The sequence below is a fragment of the Populus euphratica genome, unplaced genomic scaffold, assembly GCF_000495115.2.
Source record: "Populus euphratica unplaced genomic scaffold, PopEup_1.0 scaffold160.1, whole genome shotgun sequence".
Lineage (NCBI taxonomy): Eukaryota > Viridiplantae > Streptophyta > Magnoliopsida > Malpighiales > Salicaceae > Populus > Populus euphratica.
In genome coordinates, this window is record NW_011500045.1 from 93,698 (window position 1) to 107,426 (window position 13,729).

Here is a 13,729-nt window from a genome sequence, read left to right on the forward strand (position 1 = left end):
AGACACGCAAGACACCAAATGTCTTTCTTGATACATGATTACATTTTTATTAATTGAAAAAATGATAAAGCGAGAAGATAATTATGAGTACATTTTTATCAAATGCAATAAAGAGAAATGAAAAGCTGAATAGAAATACGACAAGATTAGTATTTTTTTCTTAAGAAAAAAATAAACATACGAGATTTTTCTTCTTTTGTGTGAATGATTTTATCATTAATTTTATGCTCTTATTTAATTTCCTAATTTGAGAAGAGGTAATTATATGTGAGAGCGAGGCCCCATGGAAGCCGGAGTGCTCAAATTCCAACCAACATCGCACAAAATATATATACAAGAAGGATGACAGCAAGAGAAGGAAATTTACATATACAGCACACTCACACAGAAGAGTATAATAAGTATCTCAATATGTCTGATATTCTAATTAATACGGCTAAGAGATTTAGATTTAATGGTTTCGAGCACAAGCCTGTTTTGTACTTAAATATCGGCTCTGAAACTCACCGCCGAGGACACCGCAGGGGGGATGCTTTGTTGATTACTGAAAACGTTGTCTGGATCAATATATGTCTTGACTGCAACCAACCTATCGTAGTTTCTCAAGAAGTACTTTTCTCCCCAAACCCTAGCAACCTCGACAGCATCTCTTGTTGGAACCATACTGGTTTTGTCATGAAGCAACTCCATCACTCCAAGGTCGAAGTCCATGTAATTGATATAAGCAGCCCTCGGACCGAAGGACACAAAGGGTGTCATTGCATTATAAAATTCTCTTATCCAGTTAATGTAGTCGTTGCTTTTGTTGTCATCTCTCTCTTTCCATTCCACCAGGTACTGAATTGTGAAAAGGTTACCCTCTCTGTGAGGGAAGGCAATGGCATCGCTGCTTATATTTTGCATAATCCCTCCGTACGGGTCCAAGATGACATACCCTTTAGGCTCCTTTTCAAGTATGTCTAGAGCTGTTCTTATGCCCTCGAAAGAAATATTTCTCCTCACATAGTCTGATTTGGCCTTGAAGTAGTTCTTCTCTTTCGTATACCGATTTTTCAAGTCGGACACTAGGCTTCCATCACTTAAGCCAGAGAAGAATAGGATTGATTCTATCCAAGTCATTTCTATGCAATCTTCTGTTTCAATACCCAGCTCAGGAAAAACTTGATTTAGGATAGATACAGCTTCATTTCTCGGACCTAGATAAAACCCTTTAAATGTAGCTGATATTCCTCTATTTTTTGTCCCTGGCAGACCGGCTCCCACAAAGCATGACAAGTAAAAATCTCCATCTAAGCTGGGTGCTACCCCTTGCCAACCATTCACTAACTCGGCTACTTGGTTTTTTGTGCCAGGTCTAGAGACTATAAAACCAGTAACAACTTCCGGCACTTTCAGCAACCTTATTTTCCAAGCATAAATAATGCCCCATGCACCTCCTCCGCCACCTCTAATAGCCCAAAACACATCCTCTCCCATGGCTCTTCTGTCTAACAACCGTCCATTGGCATCGATAAGAAGGGCATCAACCACATTATCTGCTGCAAGTCCATACTTTCTAGACAATAGCCCAAATCCACCTCCTCCAATATGACCACCAACTCCAACAGTCGGACATGATCCAGCTGAGAACCCATGAATGCTGCTTGCCTCGGAAATAGCTAAGTAAGTCTCACCAAGGGTTGCACCTCCTTCCACCCATGCCGTTTCTGTCTCCAAATGCACTGAAACTTCGTTCAGATTCATCATGTCTATAATCACAAAAGGAGCTCCATCATTAGCTACTGATGAAGTCCCCTCGTAGCTGTGCCCACCACACCTTACCCTTATTTCCAACAACCCTTCCCTACAACACATCACACTCTTGACTAACTCATCTAAACTCCCAGGTAGGATAATGGCTAATGGCTTGGCAATTGTTGGTTCTGTGAAGCGAAGGTTTTGAATGGAGAAATCAAGGATCTTATAGTATGTTTTTGAGTCGTCATCTTTTTTTGTGCTAGGCAACGTGGTGAAGTTGTTTATGTCATGTGTAGATAAGCAAGATGTAATTTGGTCCTCTGGTGCACATAAAGATGGAAGTACAAGAGCGAAGGACATGAAGAGAAACAGAGGAGATGGGCATTTCATCAAGTTAGCCATGGTTGTTTAGAGCCTTAACCTCGGGAGAGAAGGTTGGTTCTGGAGTGGTGGAAAAATGGGTTATATTGAAAAAGTGGAGAATCATATCAGACGTTGCGGACACAAAGATGGAGAAATCAAAGTTAAGAGCATATAAGTGGCCGGCAATTCATTTAGCAGTCGCCTAACTTAGTAAAGTGGTATCTCCCTCCAATATTTAATTGCCTCAAAACTACCATTGAAAGGCGACAAAAGCCACATACAACAATTTGCATGAGATACCATATAGGTAGAGAGAGAGAGAGAGAGAGAGATTAGGTATGGAAATAAATTAACTTGACCATGATTGTACATGAATATAATAAGCGAGAACAACTAGGTAAAGATAGCAGAGCTATAGAAGCAAGACAAATATAAACATCCAAGGCCTGCCTTTGTTTGATCGGGTGCTTATTACTCATATTTCTTCTGACGTATATTAATTATAGCTAGATGGAAAGCATGCACAAACTGTTGGCCTTTAGTTATTTCTGTATCTATTTTTTAGAGATCCATGGTGTTTCCACATGCCGAAGGATAAAGTGGCTGTACCATTTCAGAAAAGATAGTAGTCCATGGAATATTCACTTTGTTTTGGTGTTGTTCTAACTTCGATTTGAATGCATGCACGCCGTAACTCTATCCGGTGCTATTGCTATAATTGATATGGAGAAATAACATAATTGGAAAACCTCAATTTATCCATTACTATATTATTCAATTATCAATTGCATTCTATTCTTATATATATATATATATATATATATATTATTCGTTTTACCCAAATGCAGGACATTAGAGAATGTCTTGCCACCCCTCCTTCCATTCCTTTCCATTCATTATTATATATTTTAATTTAAAAGTTTAAGTTATTAAATAAAAAAAACTAACACTATTATGTTATATTATTATCTAACACTATTTTGTGCAAACTATTTTGTACCTAATTTTTATATAATAAATAAGAATAATGAGATTTATATAATAACCACTTGATGAATAAGGTTTTGATACTATATTAAAAAATCATTTCAATTTAAAAATTTAAATTATTAGATGAGATTCCAAAATATAATTTATATTATTATCTAATATACTTTTTTTTTTATTTAGTTTGCATGTGATCATTAAGTGTTTTGGATTAAAATATAACATAGGAAATCTACTATGAAAAACAATTTGAGGATGAAATAATAGTATATTTTTTTCCCACCATTCTAAAGACAATTTATTACTATTTGATGATAAAATTTTTTTATTTAAAATATTTGGAGTTTATTTTCACACCTTGAATATAAACACTATTTAGAACATATTCTTTTAATATGAGTAACAACAATCGAGAGGTGATATTGTTTAATGTCAATTATGTTTAGGACAAAATTGATAAAATCAAAACATATGAGATTCAATGCTTAATGGGATGATACTTTATCGACTAACTTAAGGCTTGTCCTTAAATGATTGACATGCCATGATTGCATGACAAGTGATTGCATGAAAGTGTAAGCCCTTGAAAAATGTTCTGTTTCTGTGTTAATCAAACCATCAAGATTATTGTATTTTATTTGATTTAATTAAAAGGAATTTAAATTTTAAAATTAACTATTAAATTTAATTTTAATAAAATGAACTCTTCTTATAAGTTCAGACTTGTAATTCCAAACTTCTAATAACATATTATAAACAAATTGAAACTTGTAGAGAAATCAAATAATCTAAATGTTTTGAATTTAAAAGATAACTTTACAACTTAGGTTTAAGAAACTTAAATTCATTGGATAATTCTTCATTTGATCAGAAACACACAATGAAATTTCTTGACATGAAAAAATTGATTTATGATATGACTAAAAGATTGATATCTTCTCTCAAGTATAGGAGTACCAAAATAATAAATAACCCAACTAGACCGGGATTGAACCATAAGAAGATTAACTGTATAAATTATAAATAATAATAATAATGATAGTGGTGGTAGTGGTGGTGGTGGTGGTGGTGGTTTAAAGAGGACTTTAAGATCTAAGATTAATATGAAGATTAAACAATGATAAAAACAATTGTCAACGTTAGAGGATCCACTTATGGTATTCCAAATAAGTATAATATAACCTTTTTTATTACTTAACTAGAAACCACACACAAAGAAAGTTATAATTAGATAATAAATTGTTAATATGATTATATTAGTTATCTTATTCAAATAATGTTAATACTTATAAATGTTGTTAAGTATTCATGATTATAACTTATGTTAACAACAAATCAAGTTTCTTTCATAACACAAGTGTCGGTTATACCATACGGTTGGGCTATGAAAGTGCTAAGTATTTGTTAAACGAAGGGTTATACAACATAAATCTAGATTAACCATTTAACAAGCAAAATATTAAAAGTAAACAAGATAACAAATACAAAACATGTTAGTATCAAACATTAAAGTCCATGTTGAGTTTATACTATATTTATTCTTACACCATTAGTTTAACTTTTTCACTTTAACATAATAAACTTAACTAGACATAACAAAAAAGAGAAACATAAATAAAAAAGATACAATATAATAAGATATAAGTTAACTAAGTAAAGAAATGAAAATGAAAGGTATAAACAAGAAATTAGTTAAAGCAAAATTTAAGCATTACAAACATATAAAAAGAAAGCACTAATATGATCTTGATCTGAAAACTAAGATATCTAAATGCATGACAAATACCTCCTTTTATAAGCTAAAATTTAAAACTATTAATTTGATGACTAATTGTTGAGTGGGTAGTCATATCTTCACTTTGGTAACAATTCTTATCTTTTTGTCTATAGAAAACATCATTGATAATATCAGAATTTGAACCTATGATTTTCATAAAATTTCTAGGAAATTATCTTAGCTATAAAAAAAAAAATAGAATCAATGCATTTAAACTTCTAGAACTTGAGATATAGGCTGAATATTGAATAGTATTTAGGTTGTATGACAAATTTGGACTTATCTTTTAATGCTAAGATTTGGACTTTCAAACAACAGAATTAAGTCTTGGACTTTTCATGAATATTTTAGGCCTACATCTTAGCTTTCTAGCCATATAAACCAAACTAAAATCCAAGATCTACAGCTTCAGATATAACCCAATGACTTAACAATATTTTAGTTTGGAGTAAACCAACATCTTTTTTCTAAACTTAGCTCTCTCTTTGTCTTCTTAATTTCAGTAGTTAAACTCATCAATCAATCCTTTTATTTATAAGATAAGCTTGCATTTAAGATGAACATTTACTATAAATTAAAGGTATCTTATAGTATTAGACATATTATTATAAAACATGCTTTAGTTAAGGAGTTATTGATACTTCAAGTGAAAAAGATGATATAAAACCTTAATAAAAATACACTTTTAAGTATTAAACACACCCCCTAACTAGCTTATGACTAGTCCCTAGTAATCAAAGCATTAAAATAGAAAAATTATTTGCAAGTTCTACAAAGCAAGATATTCATCATTCAACTTTCATTAATGTATCCAAATAAACAAACTCTCATTAAATTTATATATTTGCTCAATACCTTATTACCAAAATATTAATAAACTTTCATTTTTATATGTTAAATGTATGAAAACAAAGATGATGGGGCTTTTATTGAAAGAGAAAAAATATTTTGTTCTAATATTTAAGGTTAACTTCCTTGAGTTATGATTATTACCTTTTTATTTCTTCTTTTTTATTATATATATATATATATATATATATATATAACAATGCATCTTTAATCCATGTAACGAGCTTTCGCCTAATGACTCTTAAATCAGTTGGTCTTAAGGCATTAGGTGTTGAGACACCACTACAAGCTTAGTAACTCGGGTTGCAAATACTGATACGTAGATAGTGCAATGTTTGATTTCCTTAAGCTTTTCTCCTTAACTCATGTAACAAGCATTGAGCCAATAGCTCCGAAATCAGTTGAGTTTAGGATAGTAGGTGTTAAAACACCTCCCTATAGGCTTAATTGCTTAGGTTAGGGAGACTACAAAACCAAACTTGTTATCATCATTGTTTTTTACAAATTATATACTGTCTTTTTTCCTTACTTGTTACCTTTAAAAAAAACATAAATAATTTAATAATTTAATATGCAACCCACAATCATATGTTAAAGTGTGTGTGTGTAAGAATGAAGGTTTTAATAATACTTGTTAAATGAGTATATGAGCAGAATTAATTGATGATAATACTAGAGTTTATAAATATGAATATTCAAGAAGTATTCTGATAAACCTTGTTATGAATATTGCAAATAACCATTAGAAAATGTTTACTAAAAATGCATTTCAAGAGTCAATAAAATCCCCCCTTGCTCTACCATCCTAGTAAAAACAGTTTTGTGAAATGGTTTTATTAAAAACAAAAGCAGTTAGTTGGTTGGTTGGTTTTTTTTTGGTCAACTACTATCTTTTTTCCCCAACCAAAACAAGGCATTGTCTTCAATATCATAAGATAGAAAGATAGAGCATACAAGACATCATCTGAAACAATAAATACTAATAAATTTGAAACACATTTAAATAAATATAAGAAATAACAAAAAAAAATAGTATGTTGTTAATAAAACCAAAAGACATAAGGTTTCACAAATGAAACAAAATGGTATGCTGTTAATAAAACCAAAAGACATAAGGTTTCACAAACGAAGGCTCAAATCCAATTTAAACTTTTTATGGCTTTTCTTAGTTGACCAATTTATGTGACTCATGGAGAGATCAATTACAGGGATGAAAGATTGTAGTTGGTCAATCAATTATTCAGCAGTAACAACAGAGATTATGATTTATCACACTAAAGATGTTAAAAAAATTTTATTTCATAGCATGATCAAGAAAAGACAACAAATTATCATAAAAACCATTAACATTTAACAGACATATGGGTTTATGGTGAATATGCAGTTGGGCCCAACATGAAATATAAAAGATTTTTCCCAATGTGTCCAAACCACCTAGAAAAGCAATGAAGGTGTCAGCATGATTAAATATAGCATTCATTCGATAAAAAATTATGGATACCTGTAGGTCTTCTCTAATTGTTTTTCCAATGATATCTCCTTTTGTTAAAGTTGCAGGAATGACCTCCAAAACTTGACTATCTCCTAAAAATACAGCTATTAACACTCCTCATTAACCTAAAGTTGTCTCCCTATACACTAAATGAATTTTTCTTTGAGCTAGTACCTAACCAAGATGATTTGCTAATTCTAAAAACTAATTTTCTTTTCTAGGACTGGATCCACTAAAACCACAAATATTTTTTATGTGGTGACTTGAGGAACTTGCCATGTCTACATACTTCTATATCTATTGAATGTATGATTTGAGTTGAAATGAAGGGAAAAAATAGAAGATTTTATAAATGAGAAATTAAAAATGCAATCATATCACTTATATGTAAGCCAACTAATGTCTTTCTATCTTTCTCTCTCTCTCTGTCTCTCTTTTTATTTATATATTATTATTTTATTTATTTATTTTATTTTATTGAAAAAACATGTGTATATACAGGTAGTTGTGATTGTGGCTCACATCTTCCCTTGGTTTTATATCTAAGAATGGCTTAAACGCTCTCTATAGGTCAAGGATAGGCTTCCCATCCAATTTTCTTAAAAACAAGCAAACATGATCTTTTTAGTTAGATTCTCGAGACTATATTGAGTATGTTCTTTATGAAAATAAGGTTATAAGTCATGAAATGCATAATCCACATCTTCACTAGGGTGCGTCTCAATAGTCAATATAAGATTATCTAAAGATTCCTTATTTTTTAAAATAAATCCTGACTTTTGATCATTTTTACAAGTTTTATAAAACACATGTGTGGCTTTGAACATGGTGGGCTAATAGAATCTATATTATAAGATTTGTATAGTCATCTTTTTTATAAGAAATGATTCCTATATATCTCAGAATGACAAAATTTAATAACACTACTTACCTCATTGTCAGGAATGCATCTTCAAAATATTTGATTAGGATACTATTTGAATAAGTGTCATCCTAATAAAATTTTGTCTTGAGTGCTTCAATGAGTTGACAAATCTCTTATTGCAAAACAATTAATAAAATTAGCAAACTAAGGCATTGAACTAAGAGAAAGTAAAGATTTATCAAGAAAGTAATCATCGATTGGTGTAATATCGATTGTCGAATCTATTATTAATCTTAATAAAAGATCCATATCAACATTTTCAGTGCCTTTCTTGTCCTCGATTTCTTCATGAGAATAAATTGTTTATAATTCTTCATATTTGTCAAACTTAGTTTTACTCAAGGTAGATTCAAATTGATCATAAATTGATTCTTCAATAAGATTTACTTCTTGTAAATCATTATCACTTCCAGATTGCTGGCAAATATTAAAAATATTCATCTTTAATATCATGTTTCCAAATGATAGCTTCATCAATCCATTCCTAAAATAACAGAAAATGAATTACATGCTTCAACAGGTTGTGTATTTAAGACAAGAAAATCCAGGGGGTAAATGAATGTATCAACTTGTGTTAACACATTTTCAACTATTTCTCTAGGCACTTTTACATATCTATTGGCAAGTAAAAGAGTTACAAAACTTGGTTTTAACTTACCTAGATTGAGACTTTGAAAAACTGACATGAGGTATATTAATCCTTATATGTTTAAATTTTTTAAAGATTTCAGAGTTGTGATTAACTTTTTTCTTTGTCATGACATGAGGAAATGGAAGTGCTAGCGGGAAATCAGTCTTTTCTTTACAATATTCAGATTCAACCTCTTTCTTATCCTTATAGATTAACTCATTATCTTTCTCACAAAGTTCAAGAATGGGTTTTTCAATAACCTTACTACTGTAAAGAGTGATGACTGATTTGACTTGATTTACATATTGGCTTTCAGAGCTGCTTACATTTGAATTGTATTGTTGTTTAGGATTTTGTTGTGGTTGAAATTGAAACTTACCTACCTTTCTCTTGAAAACTAAGAGCAGATGTGAATTTTGCAAGAGCATCTTTCAAATTTACCATGGTTTGAGCATTTTATGTGTTGATAGTTTTCTGCTTTTTAATGAATGCATGCAATATTTCCCCAAGATTTCTTCTAGGAGATGGAACATAAGGAGGTGCATATCTATGAAAACTATGTCTCTTTCTTTTTAATGAATCTTTTCAATTAATACATAAAAATTATAAAGGTCTATCTAGTAAAAATATGATAAAAGAAGGAATTCTTGTTTCCAAAGAAAAAGATAATGGGAGTCGCCACCAAGTATTTTGGTCACTAGGAACCCCAACTAGTCTCAGAAATGGGGTATGGAGATTAGTTGTGTAAATGGAAGGTATTAATACCCTACATATGTCCTAGCTAAGGTAAGCTACATTGTTTTCATGTCTAATAAAATCTAATATTTTGTTGTAGTTTCTTGTCGTTTGTCTTGTTTGTCTAAGATTCAAGAAAAGTCTTCATCAATAAGAAGGTTCTTATCTTAATGAGATAAAATTAAACTATTCTAGTGTCCAAAAAAAAAAATTAATATCTAGAATACACATTACGTGTAATGTCATACCTTGGATACTAAAAGACAAACAATATAAAATTTTTGTTATTTTTGAAATTTTGGCCAAAGTTCTTTTGAGTTTAATATACTGGTTATTAAAACTAAAATGCATGCTAAAATATATTTTTTGATGTATGGGTTTTTGTATTTTCTTTTTTTATGCAAAGATCCAAAAATAGATTACAACACATATCATTCTAATTATGAACTAAATTTGGTAATAGATTTATGTACTAAGTAAAAGCACTCTCAATTAAAAAATTTAGGGATAATCTCAACTTTAAAAATTCATAACAGATGTTTCTTTACACTTATAGATGAATATAATTATATGTTCTATAATGATTAATATTTAAAAGTATATTTTTATTAAAATATCATCATTTTGCACTTGAAGTATCAATAACTCCTTAACTAGAGTATATTTTATAATAATATATCAAATAAATATAAGATACCTTTAATTTATGGTAAATGTTCATCTTAAATGCAAGTCTATCATATAAATGAAAAAATTATTTGATGAGTTTAACTACTGAATTTAAGAAGACAAAGACTGGGCTAAGCTTAGAAAATAGATGTTGGTTCAGTCCAAACTGAAACACTGTTCAGCCATAGGGTCATACCTAGAACTATAAATTTTGGATTTTAGTTTGATTTATATGGATAAAAAGTTAATACATAAACCTAAAATATCCATAAGTGTCTAACATTTAATTCTACCTTTTGAAAGTCTAAATTTTAGTATCAAAAGTGAAATATGAATCTGTTCTGCAGACCAGATATTATTCAATATTTAGCCCATATCTCAAGTTCTAGAAGGCTAAATACACCGATTTTTTTTGTTGGTAAGCAGACACAATTTTCTAGAACTTTTATAAAGACTACTTATTCAAATTCTGACGTTAAGAATGATGTTTTGTTTAGATAAGAAGATAAGGATTGTTACCAGGTCAAGATATGGTCACCCACTCAATAATTTGTCATCAAATCAATAGTTCTAAATTTTAGCCTATAAAATAAAGCATTTTCCATGCATTTAGGCATCTTGGTTTTTAGATCAAGATCATGTTCTTGCTCTTTCTTTATATTTTTATAATGCTTAAGTTTTGCTTTCATTAATCTTTTATTTATACCTTTCATTTCCTTTCCTTTACTTAATTAACTTATATCTTATTTATGTTCTTATCTAGTTTATTTATGTTTCTCTTCATTATGTTTAGTTAAGTTTATTATGTCAAGGTTAAAAGGTTATACTAATGGTGTAAGAATAAGTATAGTATAAATTTAACATAGACTTTAATGTTTGATACTAACATATTTTGTATTTGTTATCTTGTTCACTTTTAATACTTTGCTTGTTAAATGGTTAATTTAGATTTATATTGTATAACCCTTGGTACAACAAATACTTGGCACTTTTGTAAGCCAATTGTATGGTATAACCAACACCTGTGTTATGAAAGAAACTTGATTTGTTGTTAATGTAAGTTATAATAATGAATACCTAACAACATTTATAAGTATTAGCATTATTCAAATAAGATAACAAATATAATCATATTAACCATTTATAATCTGATTGGAACATCTATTATGTGTGGCTTCCAGTTGAATAATAAAAAGAGTTTATAATATACTTATTTGAAATATCATTAGTGGACCCTTTAACCTTGACAATTATTTTATCTTTATTTAATCCTTACATTAATATTTCATCTCAAAGCTCTCTTCAACTCCTTTTCTATTGTTATCTATTTTTTTATTTATATTTTATACAGTTAACCTCCCTATGGTTCGACCATAGTCTTACCAAGTTATTTACTACTTTTGACACTCTTATATTTGGGAGAAGATATCAATTTTTTAGTCATATCATATAACATATATAATTCTCTAGCCACTAAACAATGTGAAGTCTAAGAATTTGAAATTGTTATGGTAGACATTTTATCAATGTATTCTGGATATGGTCTTTTATATATTAATATATGGATTTGTTGACCTCTTGGCCTATAGGCTTGTTTTACTATGTATATAATGTATCTTAAATCAACTCTTCTTGAGGTTTTGCTTGTTTCCAAGTTGCTTAGGATTGTTCTTTCATCCTTATTTCTTCGTGGTGAATTCTTATAATTAGTAAATTTTGCCTTTGAACTACTAACTTCCTCTATCACTAAAGCCTTCCTAGAATCATTCTTGGTTCAAATAAAGGTTTGTTCTTTTTGTTGCATTGTTTTAACTAACCTAACTTTTTTTTATTTTATTTAAAATCAATTTTTCTAAAGTTTGATTTCTTTCCCTTTTTTCCATCCAAATAATTCTTGACTTCAACTATTATTTGTTTTGAAATTTTATTGACTTTTTTTATCATATGATGATTAGATTCAGAGATCACTTTATCATTTTTTTTGTCTTATTTTGGCATCTAATTCGAATTGATATATTATAGTACCTTGATCATTCCTTTATAAGTTTTGCAATTTCTTTCCTTCGTGTTTTAAACTTCTTTCACTATTTTATCTCTCTCTAATGAGTGACTCTAAGATGACATGAATAATTTTTCATTTTTTACTACAATCTCATTATAATGATCATCAATCATTTTCATTTTTAGTTTATGTTTTTCTTCAATTTCTTCATAAAGAAGCTTATATCTTTCTTTTAAGTATTTTATTAGCTTCTTACACACTTTATTCAAAGCGCACATGTCTCTCCTCTACATTTATGAACTTGTGCTCCTCTCCTTCATTTCCTATTATTGCCATTGGAAGGACATATATAATTCATTCTTTAACAGAGACATCCACCGATTCTTTTTTTTCCTTCTAAAGTTTCTAGTAGTTTTGATCTTATTGGTGCCATAGTTTTAAAGAAACAAATCTAAAACTTTCATTATTGTCGCTAATTATTTTGGGTTTTTTATGCCTACCTCAACTAAGATTGAGGACTTTGAATTTCAAAGTTAAATGTTAAATTTAATGTTAAACAATTTAAAATTCAGACATTGTGATTATAACTTTAGACTTATGGTTCCATAATGGTAATGATGTGTTAAAATTTTTATGGTCTTTTAATATGAAGAAAACAAATTAAAACTTGTGGAGTAATCAAATAATCTAAATACTTTAAATGTAAAAGATAATTTAACAACTCAAGATTAAGGAATATACATTTATTGAATGATTCTTCAAATAATTACAAAGACACACTGGAATTCCTTGATAGAAAAATGTGAATTGATATATATTTGGTATTTTCTAGTTTTTTTGTAATGAAAACTACAAGGCTACTAGATTATAATGGAAATTGCAAACCTATTATTACAAGCTAATTAATTATTGCCTACAATTTATCAATCTAAAAATTACATGCCTAGGATTATAAACCTACTAATAAATATGTTTTAAAGATCTTAAAACTTAATTCAATTACATAACAACTATTTTTGTTGGTTTGTTGAGTTATTGTTGTTATTCTTCCTTCAATCACCTTAAGGATACATGATTGAAACTATCCATCTTCATTATCTAATGCATTTTAGTAAGTTTTTTTATACAAGTCTAAATCATGTATTTCTCAAAGTTTGTCTTTCCAAACTTTATGACTCTTAGATATTCAACCCATGACTAAGTATTGTTTTTTCTCTTATTTAAACCTAGACTTATTTCAATATGAAATATTTATCAAATTTGACCTATATCTAGTCTTTCTTCCTTATTATTTGACCCAAACTACTTCTCTTACTAATTTATTATGTCAGGTTGTTATAATTAATACGAGAATATATATATATATATATGTATATATAAATGCTTGTGCTCATATCTTAATTGTGACTAGCACCACCACCCTCTTAATAATGATATCTATCAGCAGCAATCCTAAAAGCAATTCTGCAATGCCGACCATCACCGTGGTGATGCGAACCTCGTAATCATATGGTCACACAATCTACAATCAAGATTGATATCTGATCCCGGAAACCTAAAAT

General features: G+C 29.4%; 1 protein-coding gene across 1 annotated transcript; it reads right to left on the reverse strand.

Moving 5' to 3' along the window:
- Positions 1 to 240: 240 nt before the first annotated feature.
- Positions 241 to 2,857, reverse strand: LOC105107410 (reticuline oxidase-like). The gene has a single exon (XM_011001323.1). It carries the CDS (start codon positions 2,137 to 2,139, stop codon positions 484 to 486), a length of 1,656 nt encoding a protein of 551 aa, XP_010999625.1. The 5' UTR covers positions 2,140 to 2,857; the 3' UTR covers positions 241 to 483.
- Positions 2,858 to 13,729: the final 10,872 nt, after the last annotated feature.